The sequence below is a fragment of the Salmo salar genome, chromosome 22 (genome assembly GCF_965601325.2).
Source record: "Salmo salar chromosome 22, fSalSal1, whole genome shotgun sequence".
Classification (NCBI taxonomy): domain Eukaryota; kingdom Metazoa; phylum Chordata; class Actinopteri; order Salmoniformes; family Salmonidae; genus Salmo; species Salmo salar.
Genome location: NC_138312.1, coordinates 45657569 through 45676763, shown reverse-complemented (window position 1 = coordinate 45676763; position 19195 = coordinate 45657569). Strand labels below are relative to the sequence as shown.

The 19195-nt window shown below is 45.0% G+C and overlaps 1 protein-coding gene across 1 annotated transcript in view; it reads right to left on the bottom strand.

Moving 5' to 3' along the window:
• The window catches only part of rhobtb3 (Rho related BTB domain containing 3), a 36208-nt gene that overhangs the window by 6716 nt on the left and 10297 nt on the right, over positions 1–19195 (bottom strand). Inside the window, exons 3-9 of the mRNA XM_045705421.2 lie at positions 12569–12761; positions 7034–7191; positions 6487–6595; positions 4848–5252; positions 2666–2775; positions 1877–1986; positions 709–878 (exon numbers count right to left, since the gene is read on the bottom strand). Coding sequence (XP_045561377.1) covers positions 709–878; positions 1877–1986; positions 2666–2775; positions 4848–5252; positions 6487–6595; positions 7034–7191; positions 12569–12761 — 1255 coding nt within the window. The remainder of the gene's footprint in view (positions 1–708; positions 879–1876; positions 1987–2665; positions 2776–4847; positions 5253–6486; positions 6596–7033; positions 7192–12568; positions 12762–19195) is intronic.

The following is a 19195-nucleotide window of genomic DNA, read 5'->3' as shown; positions in this document are numbered from 1 at the left end:
GAGTGTATAAATCCACTGCCATTCATTTTCCCAGCCTGTACTGAGCAGCACTGAGGACCTGGGGCATGTTCACTGACAGGTTGCAGATAGAAATACATCTTTATCTTAAGTTTAGGATTCTGTTCTCCTGGGTTTGTAAGCTTTTGCTCCAGCCCTGCTGAATCACACCTGCTTCTAGAGAATCCGCTGCTCATAATAATGACCTTAATTAGCTGAATCCAAGTGTTAGTTAAAGTAGGGTTTCCCAAACTTGGTCCTGCGTCCCCTCCTAGGTGCACGTTTAATTTTTTTGCCCTAATACTACACAGCTGATTCAAATAACCAACTCATCAAGCTTGAAACACTGAGTGAGAGCAAGGCTGCAGCAAAAGCCTGCATACTCCATAGCTGTCCAGGAGGAGGGTAAGCCACCCCTAGGCTGTGTGCGAAAACTTTTCAAGCCCTCAAATTCTTGCTTCATCCGTCCTTGTTTCCTCAATTACTCACACCCCCCTCATAGCACATTGGCGGAGAGGATCCACGGTCCCTCCCTCGAACCTCCTCTTCCAATGAACTTAGAGAGTGAGGCGAGGAATTGAGGAAACAAGGGCAGAGGAAGAAAGAATTTGACAGCTACCGGTAGTAGCATTTTCAGACACAGCAGTCTAAAGTGGGTGGGCCCCGGCCTATAATGAGCCTGTTTTTGTTCCTGCACTGCAGTGGACCCACCAGGACAGCAGGTGTCAGTGTAAAGGTACTCCAGGAAGGAGAGGAAGGTGTCAGAGGAGACTCCGTGGATGGGCACCACCCGACTCCGTGCCTCCGCATACTTCCCGCTGAACATAGCCGCCATGACATCACAGCGGGCCACCAGGACCGCCCGGTGAGCCGGTAACACACTCCCTGAAACACAGTCTGTTTTTAAATGTAATCCTTATTTTGACCAACTTATTGAGAATCCATTCTCTTTTTATACAGTCTCCTTCACAGCAAGACCTTGGGGAGAAGTTGCTGGAGGAGAGGGGTTGAATGGTGGTTTTCGGTAACACATTGCTAATCGTTTCCCTGACAGATCCCAGTTGTAAGAGGGAAGGTTTTCACGATACAGCTGAGGATAATAGCTACAGCTATTGTCGGTTTCTTGTACTTTTCTGACAAGCTTCCACATTACAGCTTCACATCAGCCAATCATATCTACCGAATGATCTTCTCATACACAGTCTAGGTGCAAGGTGAATTTAATCTAAAACTGTCATAGTTATGAATTGATGCCTTTCAGGAATGGGTCATTTTAATTAACCCAGACCTTATGACCGCTATAAAGCATAACATAATGGTTGTCTTGAAGTATTTTCCATCTAATGACAGGCATTGTTACACTCATGAAAGTGCTCTCTACAGTTGGATGCAGCGCAGGTGAAGCAAAGTGGACATTTTGAAGTGTCAGGAGCAGAAAAAAAAATGCATTTCATTATATGGGTTATTGTAGATGATTGCTAATGCACTTGGAGCCTGGCGTCACCATGCAATAGTTTCTCATTGTTAAAAAGAAAAATGTACAGTTGCTGCATCAAAGGCATTAAAAAAATGTACACACACATCTGTAACATATCAGGGGATTTTTATCATTACTGAGTGTTTATACCCCAAAAAAGATACAATAATTGCACAAAAAGACATGAATTGTACATACATTTCTAAAGGACCTTCTAGCACTGTGGTTATTGTATAGCAAGTGTATGTCATACGAAACACCCTGAATTATGTTGACGGCATTTTCTCTATTCGATGCAATAATGAACTGGACTGACTCCCTGAGAGCCCCCAATGAAGGAATCAGCTAATCATGTTTAATAAAAAAAAGTGACCTGAATGTAATTGTCTGGGGTGTGTGAACTTGCCTTGCACCATAAAAATTACATCAGAATAGAGAGGAGAATTGAAGAGGTTGACCAGAGACTGAGGACCAAGCTGGGCGGCCCGGGCGTTGGGCGTGTCCCTGGGACCCTACAAACACACACACACACACACACACACACACACACACACACACACACACACACACACACACAAACACAAACCGACACACACACACACACACAGCGTGGGTTAAGTCTGAGAATTCTGCCACTGTTGGTGTTTACAAGTATTAGTGCCATTTCATTCTGAGCTTCCACATCCAGCTCCCCCGTGGCATCAAAATAGCCTGTCTAACAGCCTGCCTCAGCAGCGGGTAACTCCACCGTCCCTGGCCTCACTGCCAAGACCGCCTCAATGGAGCTGGCTAATGCTGCATATCAAACTCATGGCTTCATTATGCTGCATTTTGTTATAACATCGCATGGATCATTGATTTTCAGCTGCTTAGTCAATTCCACTGATGGTTTGAAACCAAACATATGAAATGCTCCTTGATAAGAACTAGTGCAAAAGTGACACTTCATTTTTGATGGAATTGAAAAAGAATGAACTCAACCCTCATCACCAGATCTAATTATGACCCTGCATGTCACGTGTCTCCTGATGTTAAGTCCCACATAACATTCCCTTGGCTCAATCTGAGAGTTTACCCTTTCCCAAATGAATCATGTAGTGCACTGCTTTTGACCAGAGCCACATATTGTGTTATATCGGGGTTAGGGTGTGTGCGTGCGTGCATTTGTATCTGTTCAAGCCTCTGGGTTACCTTGTCTCTGCCCAGGAAGGAGCGGATGCGGTCCATGAGTTGAGCCACGGCCAGAGAGTTGTTAAGCTTCTCCCCCATGGCCTCCTGGAGGTGCTCCCACTCCCACGCCCCTGGATCACACCAGAACCACAGGCACACAAACACTCATAAATACCACAGAAACAGACAGACTTATATATAAACATATACATATATATATATATATACACACATAGTACGGGGTCACTATATATATATGTACTATGTATATATTTATATATATATATAGCACAAGTTCGGGGTCCACTTAGAAAATGTCCTTGTTTATTTAACAGAAATAGCAGTGTAGACATTGTTAATGTTGTAAATGACTATTGTAGCTGGAAACGGCAGATTTTCGTGGAATACCAACATAGGCGTACAGAGGCCCATTATCAGCAACAATCCCTCCTGTGTTTCAATGGAAAGTTGTGTTAGCTAATCCAAGTTTACCATTTTCAAAGGCTAATTGATCATTAGAAAACTATTTTGCAATTATGCTAGCACAGCTGAAAATTGTTGTTCTGATTAAAGAAGCAATAAAACTGGCCTTCTTTAGACTAGTTCATTATCTGGAGCATCATCATTTGTGGGTTCCATTACAGGCTTTTCACTCCTATCTACAGGATCAAAAGTATGTGGACAGCTGCTGGAACATCTCATTACAAAATCATGGGCATTAATATGGATTGATCCTCCCTTTGCTGCTATAACAGCCTCCTCTCTTATGGGAAGGCTTTCCACTAGATGTTGGAACATTGCTGCGGGGACTTGCTTCCATTTAGCCACAAGGACATTAGTGAGGTTGGGCGATTAGATCTGGCTCACAGTCTGCGTTCCAATTCATCCCAAAGGTGTTGGATGGGGTCAAGGTCAGGACCTCGCTTTGTGCACAGGGGCATTGACATGCTGAAACAGGAAAGGGCCTTCCCCAAACTGTTGCCACAAAGTTGGAAGCACAAAATCATCTAGAATATCATTGTATGCTGTAGCGTTAAGATTTCCCTTCACTGAAACTAAGGGGCCTAGCCCGAACCATGAAAAACAGCCCTATACCATCATTCCTCCTCTACCAAACTTTACAGTTGGCATCCAGGCAGGTAGGGTTCTCCTGGCATCTGCCAAACCCAGATTTGTACGTTGGACTGCCAGATGGTGAAACGTGATTCATCACTTCAGAGAATGCGTGTTCAACGCTCCAGAGTGCAATGGCGGCAAGATTTACACCACTCCAGAAGATGCTTGGCATTGCGCATGGTGATCTTAGGCTTGTGTGCGGCTGCTCGGCCATGGAAACCCATTTCATGAAGCTCGAACAGGTCTTGTGCTGACGTTGCTGCCAGAGGAAGTTTGGAACTCGGTAGTGAGTGATGCAACTGAGGACAGATGATATTTACACGCTACGTGCTCCAGCATTCAGCCGTCCCATTCTGTGAGCTTGTTTGGCCTACCACTTCGTGGCTGAGCCGTTGTTGCTCCTAGACTTTTCCACTTCACAATAACAGCACTTACATTCTCTCTCTCCCACCATATCCCCACTTTCTCGGCTGTCCAGTCGGAAAGGTGGCATCCTATGACGGTACTATGTTGAAAGTTACTGAGCTCTTCAGTAAGGCCATTCTACTGACAGTGTTTGTCTATGGAGATTGCATGGCTGTGTACTCACGTTTACAATAGGCTGAAATGTGCAAAATCCACTAATTTGAAGAGGTGTCCACATACCTTTGTATATATAGTGTACATGTACATTGATTAAAGTACTATCACCTAACCTAAATGTACATATTACCTCAATCATTCACCCAACTACCTTGTACCCCAGTACAGTGACTCAGTACTAGTGCTCCTAGTATACAGCCTGTATAAGCCTCGTTATTGTTATTTTATTGTGTATTTTATTATTTTCTTTTTATCTATTTGATCATTGTATTTTTAACTGCATTGTTGGGAAAGTATACACTTGTTGTATTCGGCACGTGACAAATAAAATTAGATTAGAAACACACAGAATGGAGACTGCAGATAGTCGTAGCAATAGGTTTCATACAGCGATGGTAAATTATCCATTGTAAAAGAAGACAACATTATCTCACTTAGCTACAGCCTAGCTCTCTATCTCTGCTCCACGTGCTTATAGCGAACAGCACTTGAACCAGTAGTTTACCTCGGTAGAGGAACATGAGCGTCTCCCACAGGCACAGGCACAGCAGCGGGTCCTTTACCACCAGGCGTGATAGCCGTCCAGCCAGATGCCCATCAGGCCGTGACCCGTCCTCTTTGCCCAGACCCCCATCCCAGGTGGAGAGCAGTGATGGGGGTCCCCCGTCTCCCCGGCCGTCCCCCCGGCAGGCGCAACGCGAGATGGGCCTCTCCCTGGCCTTGGGCCCCAGCAACAGCTGTCTGAAGTAGGGGCTGACAGCACAGAGGACGGCGGCATGCCCCCAGCCCAGCTCCTTCCCAGAGTCCCCAGCGTAGAAGGCTACATCGGCAAACTGGACGCCACGCTCCAGCAGCCACTGTAGGTCCTGAGAGAAGCTGGACTCCTCCACTCGGATGGGGGGAAGACGTGCTGGATGGATGGAGAGAGGGAGAGAGGGAGAGAAAGAGAGAGATTAGAGAGTTGGGCGAGGGGATGAGGGAAAATCAGAGTATTAGGTAGAAGGTAAACAGAGACAGTGTTAAGGTAAATCAATGTCCTATTATAATCTATTTATGCTTAATCCATGCTGCACCCCTGTGCACCTCATCACTTTTTTATTGCCACTCAGTTTTGGCCTGGTTTACAGGAAAGCTTCTCCAGGAATCAATGCACTTCATATTTAATGGATGTTGCACTACAAAGCGAGAGAGAGTTAAGTAGAGTTGGACGGGCCCCAGGCAAGCCAACCCACCCACCCACCCACCTACTTTGGCAGTGCTGCTCTTCGCTGTCAATCACCAAGTCAAAGTTCATCAGACATAGTGGCTAAATGGCAAGGCTGCTATATTTAGTATGTTTACTGTAGCTTAGCCGTGTGCTCTGTACATGAACACAGATAGGTGTAGTATTTGTACTACACATTCACAGGAATAAACAAAGAATGAACACTATATGGTGAGGGGCTGACTAACAGATCATTCTAAACTTTGATAAAGCAGTGAAAGTTTGTTTTCTATATTGAGAAAAGGAAGCAAATGTGCACTCACAGTTTGCTACAACCAAAATGTGATCATCTACTGAAGCTTAAGATACAGCGACAAAGTTTCAACAATGTTTCAACCAACATGATCTGATCTTCGTCAGGTCACCTGTATAATGATGTATTATCACTAAGCTTCAGTCGAAGATCCCATTTGGGCAGGAAACTCCCCAATTATTTATTCAGCTCCTCTGGCATGTTTGGATATGCGCAATTACTCTCTTTTCATAATTCCTAATTAATCTCATGAGCTATAAATAGTCCTGATATTCTCATCTCAGATCTCACAGACCTTGAATCCATGCAAAATAAATCCCCAAAAAGTAAGGTATCTATTAGATTGGTCCAGCTGTAGAAATGTTGTAATTTTACTATTCTGTGTCTACTATACATTTGGTTATAACACCCAACCGTGTAATTGATTGGTTAAAATGTAGTCACATACGGTTGGGTGATTAGCAGAAGAAAGAATATATGTATAATTCAAAACATCTAGTAGCATGTGCAGGGAGAACAAGAAAGGGTTGAGAATTAAACCCCGAGGAACACCACAAGTAAAGTTGATATAATATACACATAGAACTGATTTAAAGGTGCCCCTATTCTAGTATTACAGTCTCTCACCTGGTTGTTCCAGATGAGGGGGGCGGGGCTCATTCAGCTTGTTGCCACGCCTCTTTTCTGGACGGTCATTGGCCTTCTGCTTCAAACATTGAATCATGAAGTACTCCAGCTGAATACATACACAAACACACCCTAGTTAGCATAAACACCAAGATAAAATTGTGACATAATTAAAACATTTTATAATCACACAGCAGCCAGTCCCATTCTTATCTCCACTAGCACTATGGCCAATAACATAATACTCTGCCATCTACATCAGGGATGAGCAAATTCAGTCCTCTAGGGGCCGGAGAGGTGTGACACTGTTTCCCGACCCCTAGCAAACACGGCTAATTGCATTCTATACTGAAGATCATATGATTAGTTGATTAATGGAGTTAGCTGGGGCTGGGGCAAAGGTTTGACACCAATCAGGCCCCTGAGCCCTGGCATTGCATCCCTGCTCTACATCATCAATGATGAATGATAACATTGATCACACACCAGTCATAAATCACACCATCAAAGAATGATCACTTCATAACTGGCAGATGCCAACACTCACCACGCTGCCAAAGTAGCGGCTCACAAAAACATGGTTGAGGGAGGGAAGCTCCAGATAAGTGGCCCCCAGGTCCCTAGAGAGCTGCAGGCCCTCGCTGTGGGGGACACAGCTGCTCCAGTCTGATGCACATAGGGGGCATGTGCAGGGGGGCCCCTCATCTAGACAGTGAGAGGACAGGAGAGGTGAGTGAGACAGGATGAAATGTAGTTCCTCTAAACATCCACCACAGGAGGCTGCTGAGGGGAGGACAGCTCATAATAATGGCCGGAACAAAGCGAATGGAATGACATCAAACACATGGAAACCATGTGTTAGATGTATTTGATACCATTCCACAAATTCCACTCCAGCCATTACCACAAGCCCCTTCCTCCCCAATTAAGGTGCCACCAACTTCCTGTGATGTACACACACTCAGTGCACAAGTTCCAGCAGAAAATCTCACAATTATATTTTATCCATCATAGATATAAGCACATACTGACATTCAGATGGATTTACAATGCATGCATAGACATACCCTGCATATGCATACTGCAGCCTACATGCAGAGAGACAAAGTCAGAGAGCCAGAATATAAAGAAAAAATGACGCATCTATCAGAATCCTAAATGTGTACTCAGCAGTGTTCTAGAATATTGGACCGTTCATACTTTCTGAATTCTCATCGCGGTGTAGCAATTTCTCCAACAGTCACCCCATTCAAATGAATAGAGGACACGTTCGCAGAGCCGCGTTGGTTGGGATGTTTGGGGAGGTGTGCGGTCGGGCGTTTGAGTCCCTTGCGGATGGTGGACTCAGAGCCACGCAGCTATGTCACAATGGGATGTTGGATTATCGCACCTCTGCGTCTGTGGACTCTGGATTACATTTAAGAGGGAAATGTAGGGAGAAGTAAAAAGACGTGGTGAAGGAGCCAGAGAGAGAGACAGAGCTGGGCGGTCTGCTCAGTGCCAAATGCAAGGAATAAATCACTCTGCTAATAAAACTGCAGGCATAGAGTGAAAGGTAGACAATGTCTGTTGTGCGTGCGTGCGTGCGTGCGTGTTGCAATGATTTTGCCCTAAGTCCCCTAACCAAGGCAACAGGAAACAACTGGACACAGCTGTAATCCGCCACATTCATTTGGGGATAGCTTTAGCACAGACAATAAAGCAGCGACAAAACAATAGAAAAACAGGGTGTCAGATCCACCACCATCCCACAACCCCCCTCTCTCACCACCAAAGCGTTATCAAATACTTGTATCATCTTGCAATGAAGCTCTGGCATGATCTTAAAGCATCTCACCAAGCTAAATATAACCCATCATGAATGTGGTGTATTCGTTTACACCACTGAAATAAAAAAGATGGTGACACACAGAAGCATAGACATTAAAGTGGGCATGATGGTTAATACTTTGATAGTTTAACACCACTGACCTGGGTAATACCAGGTGTGACTGTACCACTCAAAGTGTGTGTGGGTGTGTGTGTCAGGGTTTGGACTTTGCCTACTTCTTTCATGCACAAGATTATGCTTGGATTGTTTGTTGTTTAAGCCATGAAGACACATTACTTAGATGCAAAAGCCTGGGGCCTGTTTGAGATTTAATCATAAAATGAGAATCATCCCCTTAACTGAAAAGACAAATCCACTCCTTCAGCCATTTCCTCTGCTCCTACAGTATGTAATGTAGCCATATTTTCAAAAGACACAAAATGCTATAGATTAGATTTTTGGCTGATATTAGTTTAGTTTCAGTTTATTGCATCGTAACAGGATTATGTCAGATGGCTTTAACGTGGTTGGAAGCCATAACCTATTATGACTGGTGTGAGAGGCCTCATATCCAGTCAATGTCAGTGTTTCTAAAAGTGCTGTGAGGCAACCATTGACTGCAATGGATTGTAAGACTGCCGAGCAAAACTCCCCCCCACCCCCTACATTATACAAAATGTCATCTTTATTTTTTTTACTTTTTTTTATTTCACCTTTATTTAACCAGGTAGGCAAGCTCATTTACAATTACAACCTGGCCAAGATAAAGCAAAGCAGTTCGACACATACAACAACACAGAGTTACACATGGAGTAAAATAAACATACTGTCAATAATACAGTAAAAAAATAAGTCTATATACAATGTGAGCAAATGAGGTGAGATAAGGGAGGTAAAGGCAAAAAAAGGCCATGGTGGCAAAGTACATACAATATAGCAAGTAAAACACTAGAATGGTAGATTTGTAGTGGAAGAAAGTGCAAAGTAGAAATAGAAATAATGGGGTGCAAAGGAGCAAAATAAATAAATAAATACAGTAGGGGAAGAGGTAGTTGTTTGGGCTAATTTATAGATGGGCTATGTACAGGTGCAGTGATCTGTGAGCTGCTCTGACAGCTGGTGCTTAAAGCTAGTGAGGGAGATAAGTGTTTCCAGTTTCAGAGATTTTTGTAGTTCGTTCCAGTCATTGGCAGCAAAGAACTGGAAGGAAAGGCGGCCAAAGGAGGAATTGGCTTTGGGGGTGACCAGAGAGATATACCTGCTGGAGCGCGTGCTACAGGTGGGTGCTGCTATGGTGACCAGTGAGCTGAGATAAGGGGGAACTTTACCTAGCAGGGTCTTGTAGATGACCTGGAGCCAGTGGGTTTGGCGACGAGTATGAAGCGAGGGCCAGCCAACGAGAGCGTACAGGTCGCAGTGGTGGGTAGCATATGGGGCTTTGGTGACAAAACGGATGGCAATGTGATAGACTGCATCAAGTTTATTGAGTAGGGTATTGGAGGCTATTTTGTAAATGACATCGCCGAAGTCGAGGATCAGTAGGATGGTCAGTTTTACGAGGGTATGTTTGGCAGCATGAGTGAAGGATGCTTTGTTGCGAAATAGGAAGCCAATTTTAGATTTAACTTTGGATTGGAGATGTTTGATGTGAGTCTGGAAGGAGAGTTTACAGTCTAACCAGACACCTAGGTATTTGTAGTTGTCCACATATTCAAAGTCAGAACCGTCCAGAGTAGTGATGCTTGACGGGCGGGCAGGTGCAGGCAGCGATCGGTTGAAGAGTATGCATTTAGTTTTACTTGTATTTAAGAGCAGTTGGAGGCCACGGAAGGAGAGTTGTATGGCATTGAAGCTCATCTGGAGGGTTGTTAACACAGTGTCCAAAGAAGGGCCAGAAGTATACAGACTCACCAGCAGCAAGAGCGACATCATTGATGTATACAGAGAAAATAGATGGCCCAAGAATTGAACCCTGTGGCACCCCCATAGAGACTGCCAGAGGCCCGGACAACAGGCCATCCGATTTGACACATTGAACTCTATCAGAGAAGTAGTTGGTGAACCAGGCGAGGCAATCATTTGAGAAACCAAGGCTATTGAGTCTGCCGATGAGGATGTGGTGATTGACAGAGCGCCTGGCCAGGCATGAATACGGCTGCACAGTATTGTTTCTTATCGATGGCGGTTAAGATATCGTTTAGGACCTTGAGCGTGGCTGAGGTGCACCCATGACCAGCTCTGAAACCAGATTGCATAGCGGAGAAGGTGCGGTGGGATGTCGAAATGGTCGGTAATCTGTTTGTTGACTTGGCTTTCGAAGACCTTAGAGAGGCAGGGTAGGCTAGATATAGGTCTGTAGCAGTTTGGATCAAGAGTTTCCCCCCTTTTGAAGAGGGGGGTGACTGCAGCTGCTTTTCTTTGGGAATCTCAGACGACACGAAAGAGAGGTTGAACAGGCTAGTAATAGGGGTTGCAACAATTTCGGCAGATAATCTTAGAAAGAAAGGGTCCAGATTGTCGAGCCCGGCTGATTTGTAGGGGTCCAGAATTTGCAGCTCTTTCAGAACATCAGCTGACTGGATTTGGGAGAAGGAGAAATGGGGAAGGCTTTATTAACCAGGCAGGTTAATAAAGACAATGACAACCTGGCATGTGGTAAGCACATGGCAGTGGAGGATCCTCAGATGAGGAAGGGGAGGACCATCCTCCTCAGTGAATTTAATAAAAATACAAATTTTAAAAAGTTTAACTTTTTAGATAAAACTATACTAAATATAATCACATCACCAAATAATTGATTAAAACACACTATTTTCCAAATAAGGTCTGCAGTAGCCTCAACAGCACTCTACAGGGTAGCACCATGGTATAGCTGGAGGACAGATAGCTTCTGTCCTCCTCTGAGTACATTGACTTCAATACAAAACCTAGGAGGCTCACGGTTCTCACACCCTGCCATAGACTTACACTGTAATTATGATAACTTCCGGAGGACGTCGTCCAACCTATCAGACCTCTTGCAGCATAAACTGACATGTTGTCCACCCAATCAAAGGATCAGAGAATTAATCTAGTGCTGAAAGCATAAGCTACAGCCAACTGGCACTGCAGTGCATAAAATGTGGTGAGTAGTTGACTCAAAGGGAGAGAAAGAAAATAGTGGAACAGTTAAACAAATTAATTTATTCCTAAATGAAGGAGAAGCAAGAGGGAAATAGAGAGAGAGAGTGTGTCATTTTTTTCAGTTTCACTTACTTAACTAGCTAATGCAGCTAGCTAGTTTAGCCTACAAAAACACCCTGCTCAAACAGAGGGATGCTATGTTAGCTAGCTGGCTATGACTATTCAACACAACACTGGAACTGTTCCAAGTCAAGGTAAGATTTTGGTTTAACTAATTTATTGCCACTGGGGCCTGCCGGTGTAACTGCTTACTGACTGTACACTGTAACGTTACTGCATGATTGTTGCGAGTTCACGAACGCGTTAGTTCTATTAGCCTAGCTGACTATGACGTTACTTTAGCTAATATGGTGACAACGATGTAGGCTGTGTGTAGCGTTTTGGCTTGGAAAGGTTTTTTCGCCTGGTCCCATAAAGCTGATGTGTTGTGCTTTGAAGTCCACAGGCGATGGGAAGATGTGAAAGGAAGAGAGTGCATAATGTAGACGCAAGAAGGAATACAACGTGGCTGCTATGAAACTGAACTGTGTGTGCGTGTGATCAGGGGTGTATTCATTCCGCCAATTCTGTTGAAAAACGTTTCTTCAACAGAAACAAACGGCACAAAACGGGGATAAACATAACTGAATTTGTCCAATAGAAACTCTTGTTTGCAACTGTTGGGCTAATGATTACACCCTAGATCAGATAGATGCAGGCAAGAGTGTGCAAGGCGGTATTGAATGTCACTGTCTGACCATGTGTCACTGTTTGTCACCTCAAATGTGTCTCTCAACCTGTGTGCAACTACATTGTAAACTTTCATTCATAGACTAGGTTGTAGCAACCTCATGATGGGTATAGGGAAAATTTGTTGTAGTGTAGTAGCCTAAACCTATCGCTGTTACATTTAACTGGGTGAATGGAATATGAATGACAGTCATCCAATATGCTGTAATAGAAATAAGGCCATGCTCATAAAAAAAAAATTGTCCTCCCTCATCTGAAACGGCACTGACCGTCACTGGCACACGGCAATACAAAATACAGCACAAGAACACAACAGGACAAAATGGTGTTGTGGTCGAGGATAGACCAATGTTATCTCACCGTTTAGGCGGGAGCCCACAGCAACCAGAATAACAGGCATGCCCCAGTGGTGTAGGAGGGGGCGAAGTCTAGGGGCGTATCCATTGCGCACTTGCTGGAAGGCCAGCTTGTCGTTGACCGAGTACTTGATAACCAGGATGTCAGCCTGTTCTAGAACGCTCCGCACGCCGGCCCAGTCACTGTCCAACAGATCCTGTCCACACACACACCAATCTCATTAGTAATGCATGAACATTATAGGGGCCATTTCCCGGACCCAGATTAAACCTCATCCTGGACTAAAAAGAAATGCAAATTGAGACTCGCAATCAGTCTCCATCAGACCTGGGTTCAAATATAATTGGAAATAATTTCAGTTTCCTTAGTTGTGCTTGATTCAGCTTGCCTGTCTTAAAGGAACCAACAGAGTGGCCTCAAAAAGTTATACCCCACCCATCTGATACTCCAGGCAGGCTAAAACGAGCCAGATTTCAAATAGAATTTGAACCCACGTCTGGCCTCAACCAAGCAGGCCCCAAAGGTTTTATACCGGAAAAAGATTGAAAATAGTAACAGTAGCTGTGGTATGCTTAATTACATGCTATCTCATCTACGCCCTCAGAGAAGAAGCGGTTAGATTTGTTCCGCTGCCCTTGCTAAAAACGGTTTTGGAATTCAAAATGCGGTTACATCTCAAGAGCACGCGTCACAATCAAGCCAGCCGGGTAAACAAACATCAACAGTGGCTGGAAGAGTGACTCACTAACTCCTTTATGATGACAATGGTCTTATGACAAAACAAAAGCCTTTCTTCCCTGCCTGCTTATTGGACTGGCTTGGCTTGGCCCCTGATAACCTCCGTCTGTCTCCACTAATCAAATCTATCCTGAAAGGGAAAAGATTAGCCACCGTTGTGGAGAAGACAAAGCTCTGCCTATTTCCAGCCATTCTACACATTTTGTCATGGGGTGCAGAGAAAATGTTGCAGTTTTAAAACATATTTTCTTGCAATTCTATACATTTTACCATGTCTAATGTGTACTCATGATATTTGAGTGACTTGAACATTACTACAAAATCTATGGGCTAAAAAACCTAGCTACCACACGTAGCTTACAATGCCTAGTTGATCTGGACATTTGACAAGTTATAAATAGCTCTCTAAGGTGCTTCATTCTATAGCTAGAGGACTCCTGATATCTCTAGGATACATCTCCAGGAGTGATAAATATATGTTTTGTCTTTATCTGTTGTTGTTTAGTACTGGGCCATCTACTTTAAGTGCTGCCTGACTTCACAGTAGTCTACTTGGTGTGTGAACTGCTGACCGCTCATAACATCAACCAGGAATAAGGTACAGGGCACTTTGTGACTTGTTTTGGTAATCAGTTGCTGTATTGGAGGGGGAGTGGTTTCTCCTCTCCTAGGCAATCATCAATTAATACTGGGAGCTTTGCTCTTCACCTAAAGTAGGTAATTAGCAATTAGTGTTAGTACTTCAGTCTCCCCTGGTTGCTCAGCAGCAGCTGTAAGTGGCGGTCTCATCGGAAAAACTAAGACCGTCGGGAAAACAAAGACTGCTCTGTGAAGTTATTTGAGGAAGGAAAGAGCGGAAGGCTCCACACCACTATCTCACTTATCTTGCCTAGTACCTAGTTACACTACATGACCAAAAGTATGTGGACACCTGCTCGTCGAACATCTCATTCCAAAATCATGGGCATTAAAATGGATTTGGTCCCCCCTTTACTGCTATAACAGCCTCAACTCTTCTGGGAAGGCTTTCCACTAGATGTTGGAACATTTCTGTGGGGACTTGCTTCCATTCAGCCACAAGAGCATTAGTGAGGTTGGGCACTGATGTTGGGCGATTAGGCCTGGCTCGCAGTCACCGTTCCAATTCATCCCAAAGGTGTTTGATCGGGTTGAGGTCAGGGCTCTGTGCAGGCCAGTCAAGTTCTTCCACATCCATCACAACAGACCATTTCTGTATGGACCTCGCTTTGTGCACAGGGGCATTGACATGCTGAAACAGGAAAGGGCCTTCCCCAAACTGTTGCCACAAAGTTGGAAGCACATAATCGTCTAGAATGTGATTGTATGCTGTAATGTTAAGATTTCCCTTCACTGGAACTAAGGGGCCTAGCCCGAACCATGAAAAACAGCCCCAGAACATTATTCCTCCTCCACCAAACTGTACAGTTGGCATTATGCAGTTGGGCAGGTAGCGTTCTTCTGGCATCCGCCATTCTCAGATTTGTTTGTCAGACTGCCAGATGGTGAAGCGTGATTCATCACTCCAGAGAACACGTTTTCACTGTCCCAGAGTCCAATGGCAGTAAGCTTTACACCATTCCAGCCGACGCTTGGCATTGCACATGGTGATGTTAGGCTTGTGTGCGGCTGCTCGGCCATGGAAACCCATTTCATGAAGCTCCCAACGAACAGGTCTTGTGCTGACATTGCTGCCAGAGGAAGTTTGGATCTCGGTAGTGAGTGTTGCAACTGAGTACAGACGATTTTTACGCGCTACGTGCTACAGCATTCGGCGGTCCTGTTCTGTGAGTTTGTATGGCTTACCACTTCGTGGCTGAGCCGTTGTTGCTCCTAGACATTTCCACTTCACAATAACATCACTTACAGTTGAGCGGGCAGCTCTAGCACTGACTTGATGTGAAGGTGGCATCCTATGACAGTGCCACATTGAAAGTCACTGAGCTCTTCAGTACAGGTCATTTTTTAAAACCTTTATTTAACTAGGCAAGTCAGTTAAGAACAAATTCTTATTTACAATGACAGCCTACCAAAAGTTCTCCTGCAGGGACGGGGGCCTGGGATAAAAAATAAAAAATAAATACAATATAAATATAGGACAAAACACACATCACAACAAGAGAGACAACACAACACTACATAAAGTGAGACCAAAGATGACAACATAGCAAGGCAGCAACATATGACAACACAGCATGGTAGCAACACAACATAACAACAACATGGTAGCAACACAACATGGTAGCAGCACAAAACATGGTGCAAACATTATTGGGCACAGACAACAGCACAAAGGGCAAGAAGGTAGAGACAACAATACATCACACAAAGCAGCCACAACTGTCAGTAAGAGTGTCCATGATTGAGTCTTTGAATGAAGAGATTGAGATAAAACTGTCCAGTTTGAGTGTTTGTTGCAGCTCGTTCCAGTCGCTAGCTGCAGCGAACTGAAAAGAGGAGTGACCCAGGGATGTGTGTGCTTTGGGGACTTTTAACAGAATGTGACTGGCAGAACGGGTGTTGTATGTGGAGGATGAGGGCTGCAGTAGATATCTCAGATAGGGGGGAGTGAGGCCTAAGAGGGTTTTATAAATAAGCATAAACCAGTGGGTCTTGCGACGGGTATACAGAGATGACCAGTTTACAGAGGAGCATAGAGTGCAGTGATGTGTCCTATAAGGAGCATTGGTGACAAAACTGATGGCCGAATGGTAAAGCACATCTAGCTGCTCGAGAGCACCCTTACCTGACGATCTATAAATTATGTCTCCGTAGACCAGAGCATACCGGACCTATTTTCTCTCCATATCCCTGGCTTTCTACCGCAACCTCTTTACATTTACACCTGGATCTTGCAGCTAGCAGCTGCTATGCGAGTGACTATTGGATAACGCCGGTCCCGGAGCTAACATCAATTATTCCGGAGCTACAATCACCTATCCGGACCCGTTTTACTGCTGATGCGGAGCCCCATCGGGCCTTCACGACTGGACTACCGACGTTATCTGCCTGAGGGAGTAATCCAACTGGCCCCTCCGTCGCGACGTAACCTGAACGCCCATCTGCGGCCAGCTAATCGTTAGCTGTCTTATCGGCTGCTATCTGAATAGGTCTATCGGCAAATTTTTCTTGGGCCACTATAACTATAACTATTTTGCCAATTGGATTGGTCCCCTCTACCACACGGAACCCCACTAATCTACCGACGGAAACGCACGAGGTGGCTAACAACAGACCATCTTCTGCCAACTTGCTACCCATGGCCCGGCTAGCTGTCTGAATCGTCGTGACCGCAACCGACCTCACTACTCACTGGACCCTTTTGATCACTTGGCTAAGCATGCCGCTCCTTAATGTCAATATGTCTTGTCCATTGCTGTTCTGGTTAGTGTTTATTGGCTTATTTCACTGTAGAGCCTCTAGCCCTGCTCATTATCCCTTAACCAACCTCTCAGTTCCACCACCCACACATGTGATGACATCACCTAGTTTCAATTATGTTTCTAGAGACAATATCTCTCTCATCATCACTCAATGCCTTGGTTTACCTCCACTGTATTCACATCCTACCATACCTTTGTCTGTACATTATACCTTGAAGCTATTTTATCGCCCCCAGAAACCTGCTCCTTTTACTCTCTGTTCTGGACGTCCTAGACGACCAATTCTCATAGCTTTTAGCCGTACCCTTATCCTACTCCTCCTCTGTTCCTCTGGCGATGTAGAGGTGAATCCAGGCCCTGCAGTGCCTAGCTCCACTCCTATTCCCCAGGCGCTCTCTTTTGATGACTTCTGTAACCGTAATAGCCTTGGTTTCATGCATGTTAACATTAGAAGCCTCCTCCCTAAGTTTGTTTTATTCACTAATTTAGCACACTGCCAACCCGGATATCCTAGCCGTGTCTGAATCCTGGCTTAGGAAGACCAGCAAAAACTATGAAATCTCCCTCCCTAACTACAACATTATCAGACAAGATAGAACAGCCAAAGGGGGCGGTGTTGCAATCTACTGCAGAGATAGCCTGCAGAGTTCTGTCCTACTATCCAGGTCTGTACCCAAACAATTTGAACTTCTACTTTTAAAAATCCACCTCTCTAAAAACAAGTCTCTCACCGATGCCGCCTGCTATAGACCCCCCTCTGCCCCCAGATGTGCTCTGGACACCATATGTGAACTGATTGCCCCCCATCTATCTTCAGAGCTCGTGCTGCTAGGTGACCTAAACTGGGACATGCTTAACACCCCAGCCACCCTACAATCTAAGCTTGATGCCCTCAATCTCACACAAATGATCAATGAACCTACCAGGTACCACCCCAAAGCCGTAAACACGGGCACCCTCGTAGATATCATCCTAACCAACTTGCCCTCTAAATACACCTCTGCTGTTTTCAACCAAGACCTCAGCGATCCCTTTCTCATTGCCTGCATCCGTAATGGGTCAGCGGTCAAAAGACCTCCACTCGTCACTGTCAAACGCTCCCTGAAACACTTCAGCGAGCAGGCCTTTCTAATCGACCTGGCCCGGGTGTCCTGGAAGGATATTGACCTCATCCCTTCAGTACAGGATGCCTGGTTATTTTTTTTAAATGCCTTCCTCGCCATCTTAAATAAGCATGCACCATTCAAGAAATTTAGAACCAGGAACAGATCTAGCCCTTGGTTCTCTCCAGACCTGACTGCCCTTAACCAACACAAAAACATCCTGTGGCATTCTGCATTAGCATCGAACAGCCCCCGTGATATGCAACTTTTCAGGGAAGTTAGAAACCAATATACACAGGCAGTTAGAAAAGCCAAGGCTAGCTTTTTCAAGCAGAAATTTGCTTCCTGCAACACAAACTCAAAAAAGTTCTGGGACACTGTAAAGTCCTTTGAGAATAAGAGCACCTCCTCCCAGCTGCCCACTGCACTGAGGACAGGAAACTCTGTCACCACGGATAAATCCACTATAATTGAGAATTTCAATAAGCATTTTTCTACGGCTGGCCATGCATTCAACCTGGCTACCCCTACCCCGAACAACAGCACTGCACCCCCCACAGCAACTCGTCCAAGCCCCATTTCTTCTTCTCCCAAATCCAGTCAGCTGATGTTCTGAAAGAGCTGCAAAAACTGGACCCCGACAAATCAGCCGGGCTCGACAATCTGGACCCTTTCTTTCTAAAATTATCTGCCGAAATTGTTGCAACCCCTATTACTAGCCTGTTCAACCTCTCTTTCATGTCGTCTGAGATTCCCAAAGATTGGAAAGCAGCTGCAGTCATCCCCCTCTTCAAAGGGGGGGACATTCTTGACCCAAACTGCTATAAACCTATATCTATCCTACCCTGCCTCTCTAAAGTCTTCGAAAGCCAAGTCAACAAACAGATTACCGACCATTTCACATCCCACCGCACCTTCTCCGCTATGCAATCTGGTTTCAGAGCTGGTCATGGGTGCACCTCAGCCACGCTCAAGGTCCTAAACGATATCTTAACCGCCATCGATAAGAAACAATACTGTGCAGCCGTATTCATTGACCTCTGTCAATCACCACATCCTCATCGGCAGACTCAATAGCCTTGGTTTCTCAAATGATTGCCTCGCCTGGTTCACCAACTACTTCTCTGATAGAGTTCAGTGTATCAAATCGGAGGGCCTGTTGTCCGGGCCTCTGGCAGTCTCTATGGGGGTGCCATAGGGTTCAATTCTTGGGCCGAGTCTTTTCTCTATACATCAATGATGTCGCTCTTGCTGCTGGTGAGTCTCTGATCCACCTCTACGCAGACAACACCATTCTGTATACTTCTGGCCCTTCTTTGGTCACTGTGTTAACTAACCTCCAGACGAGCTTCAATGCCATACAACTCTCCTTCCGTGGCCTCCAACTG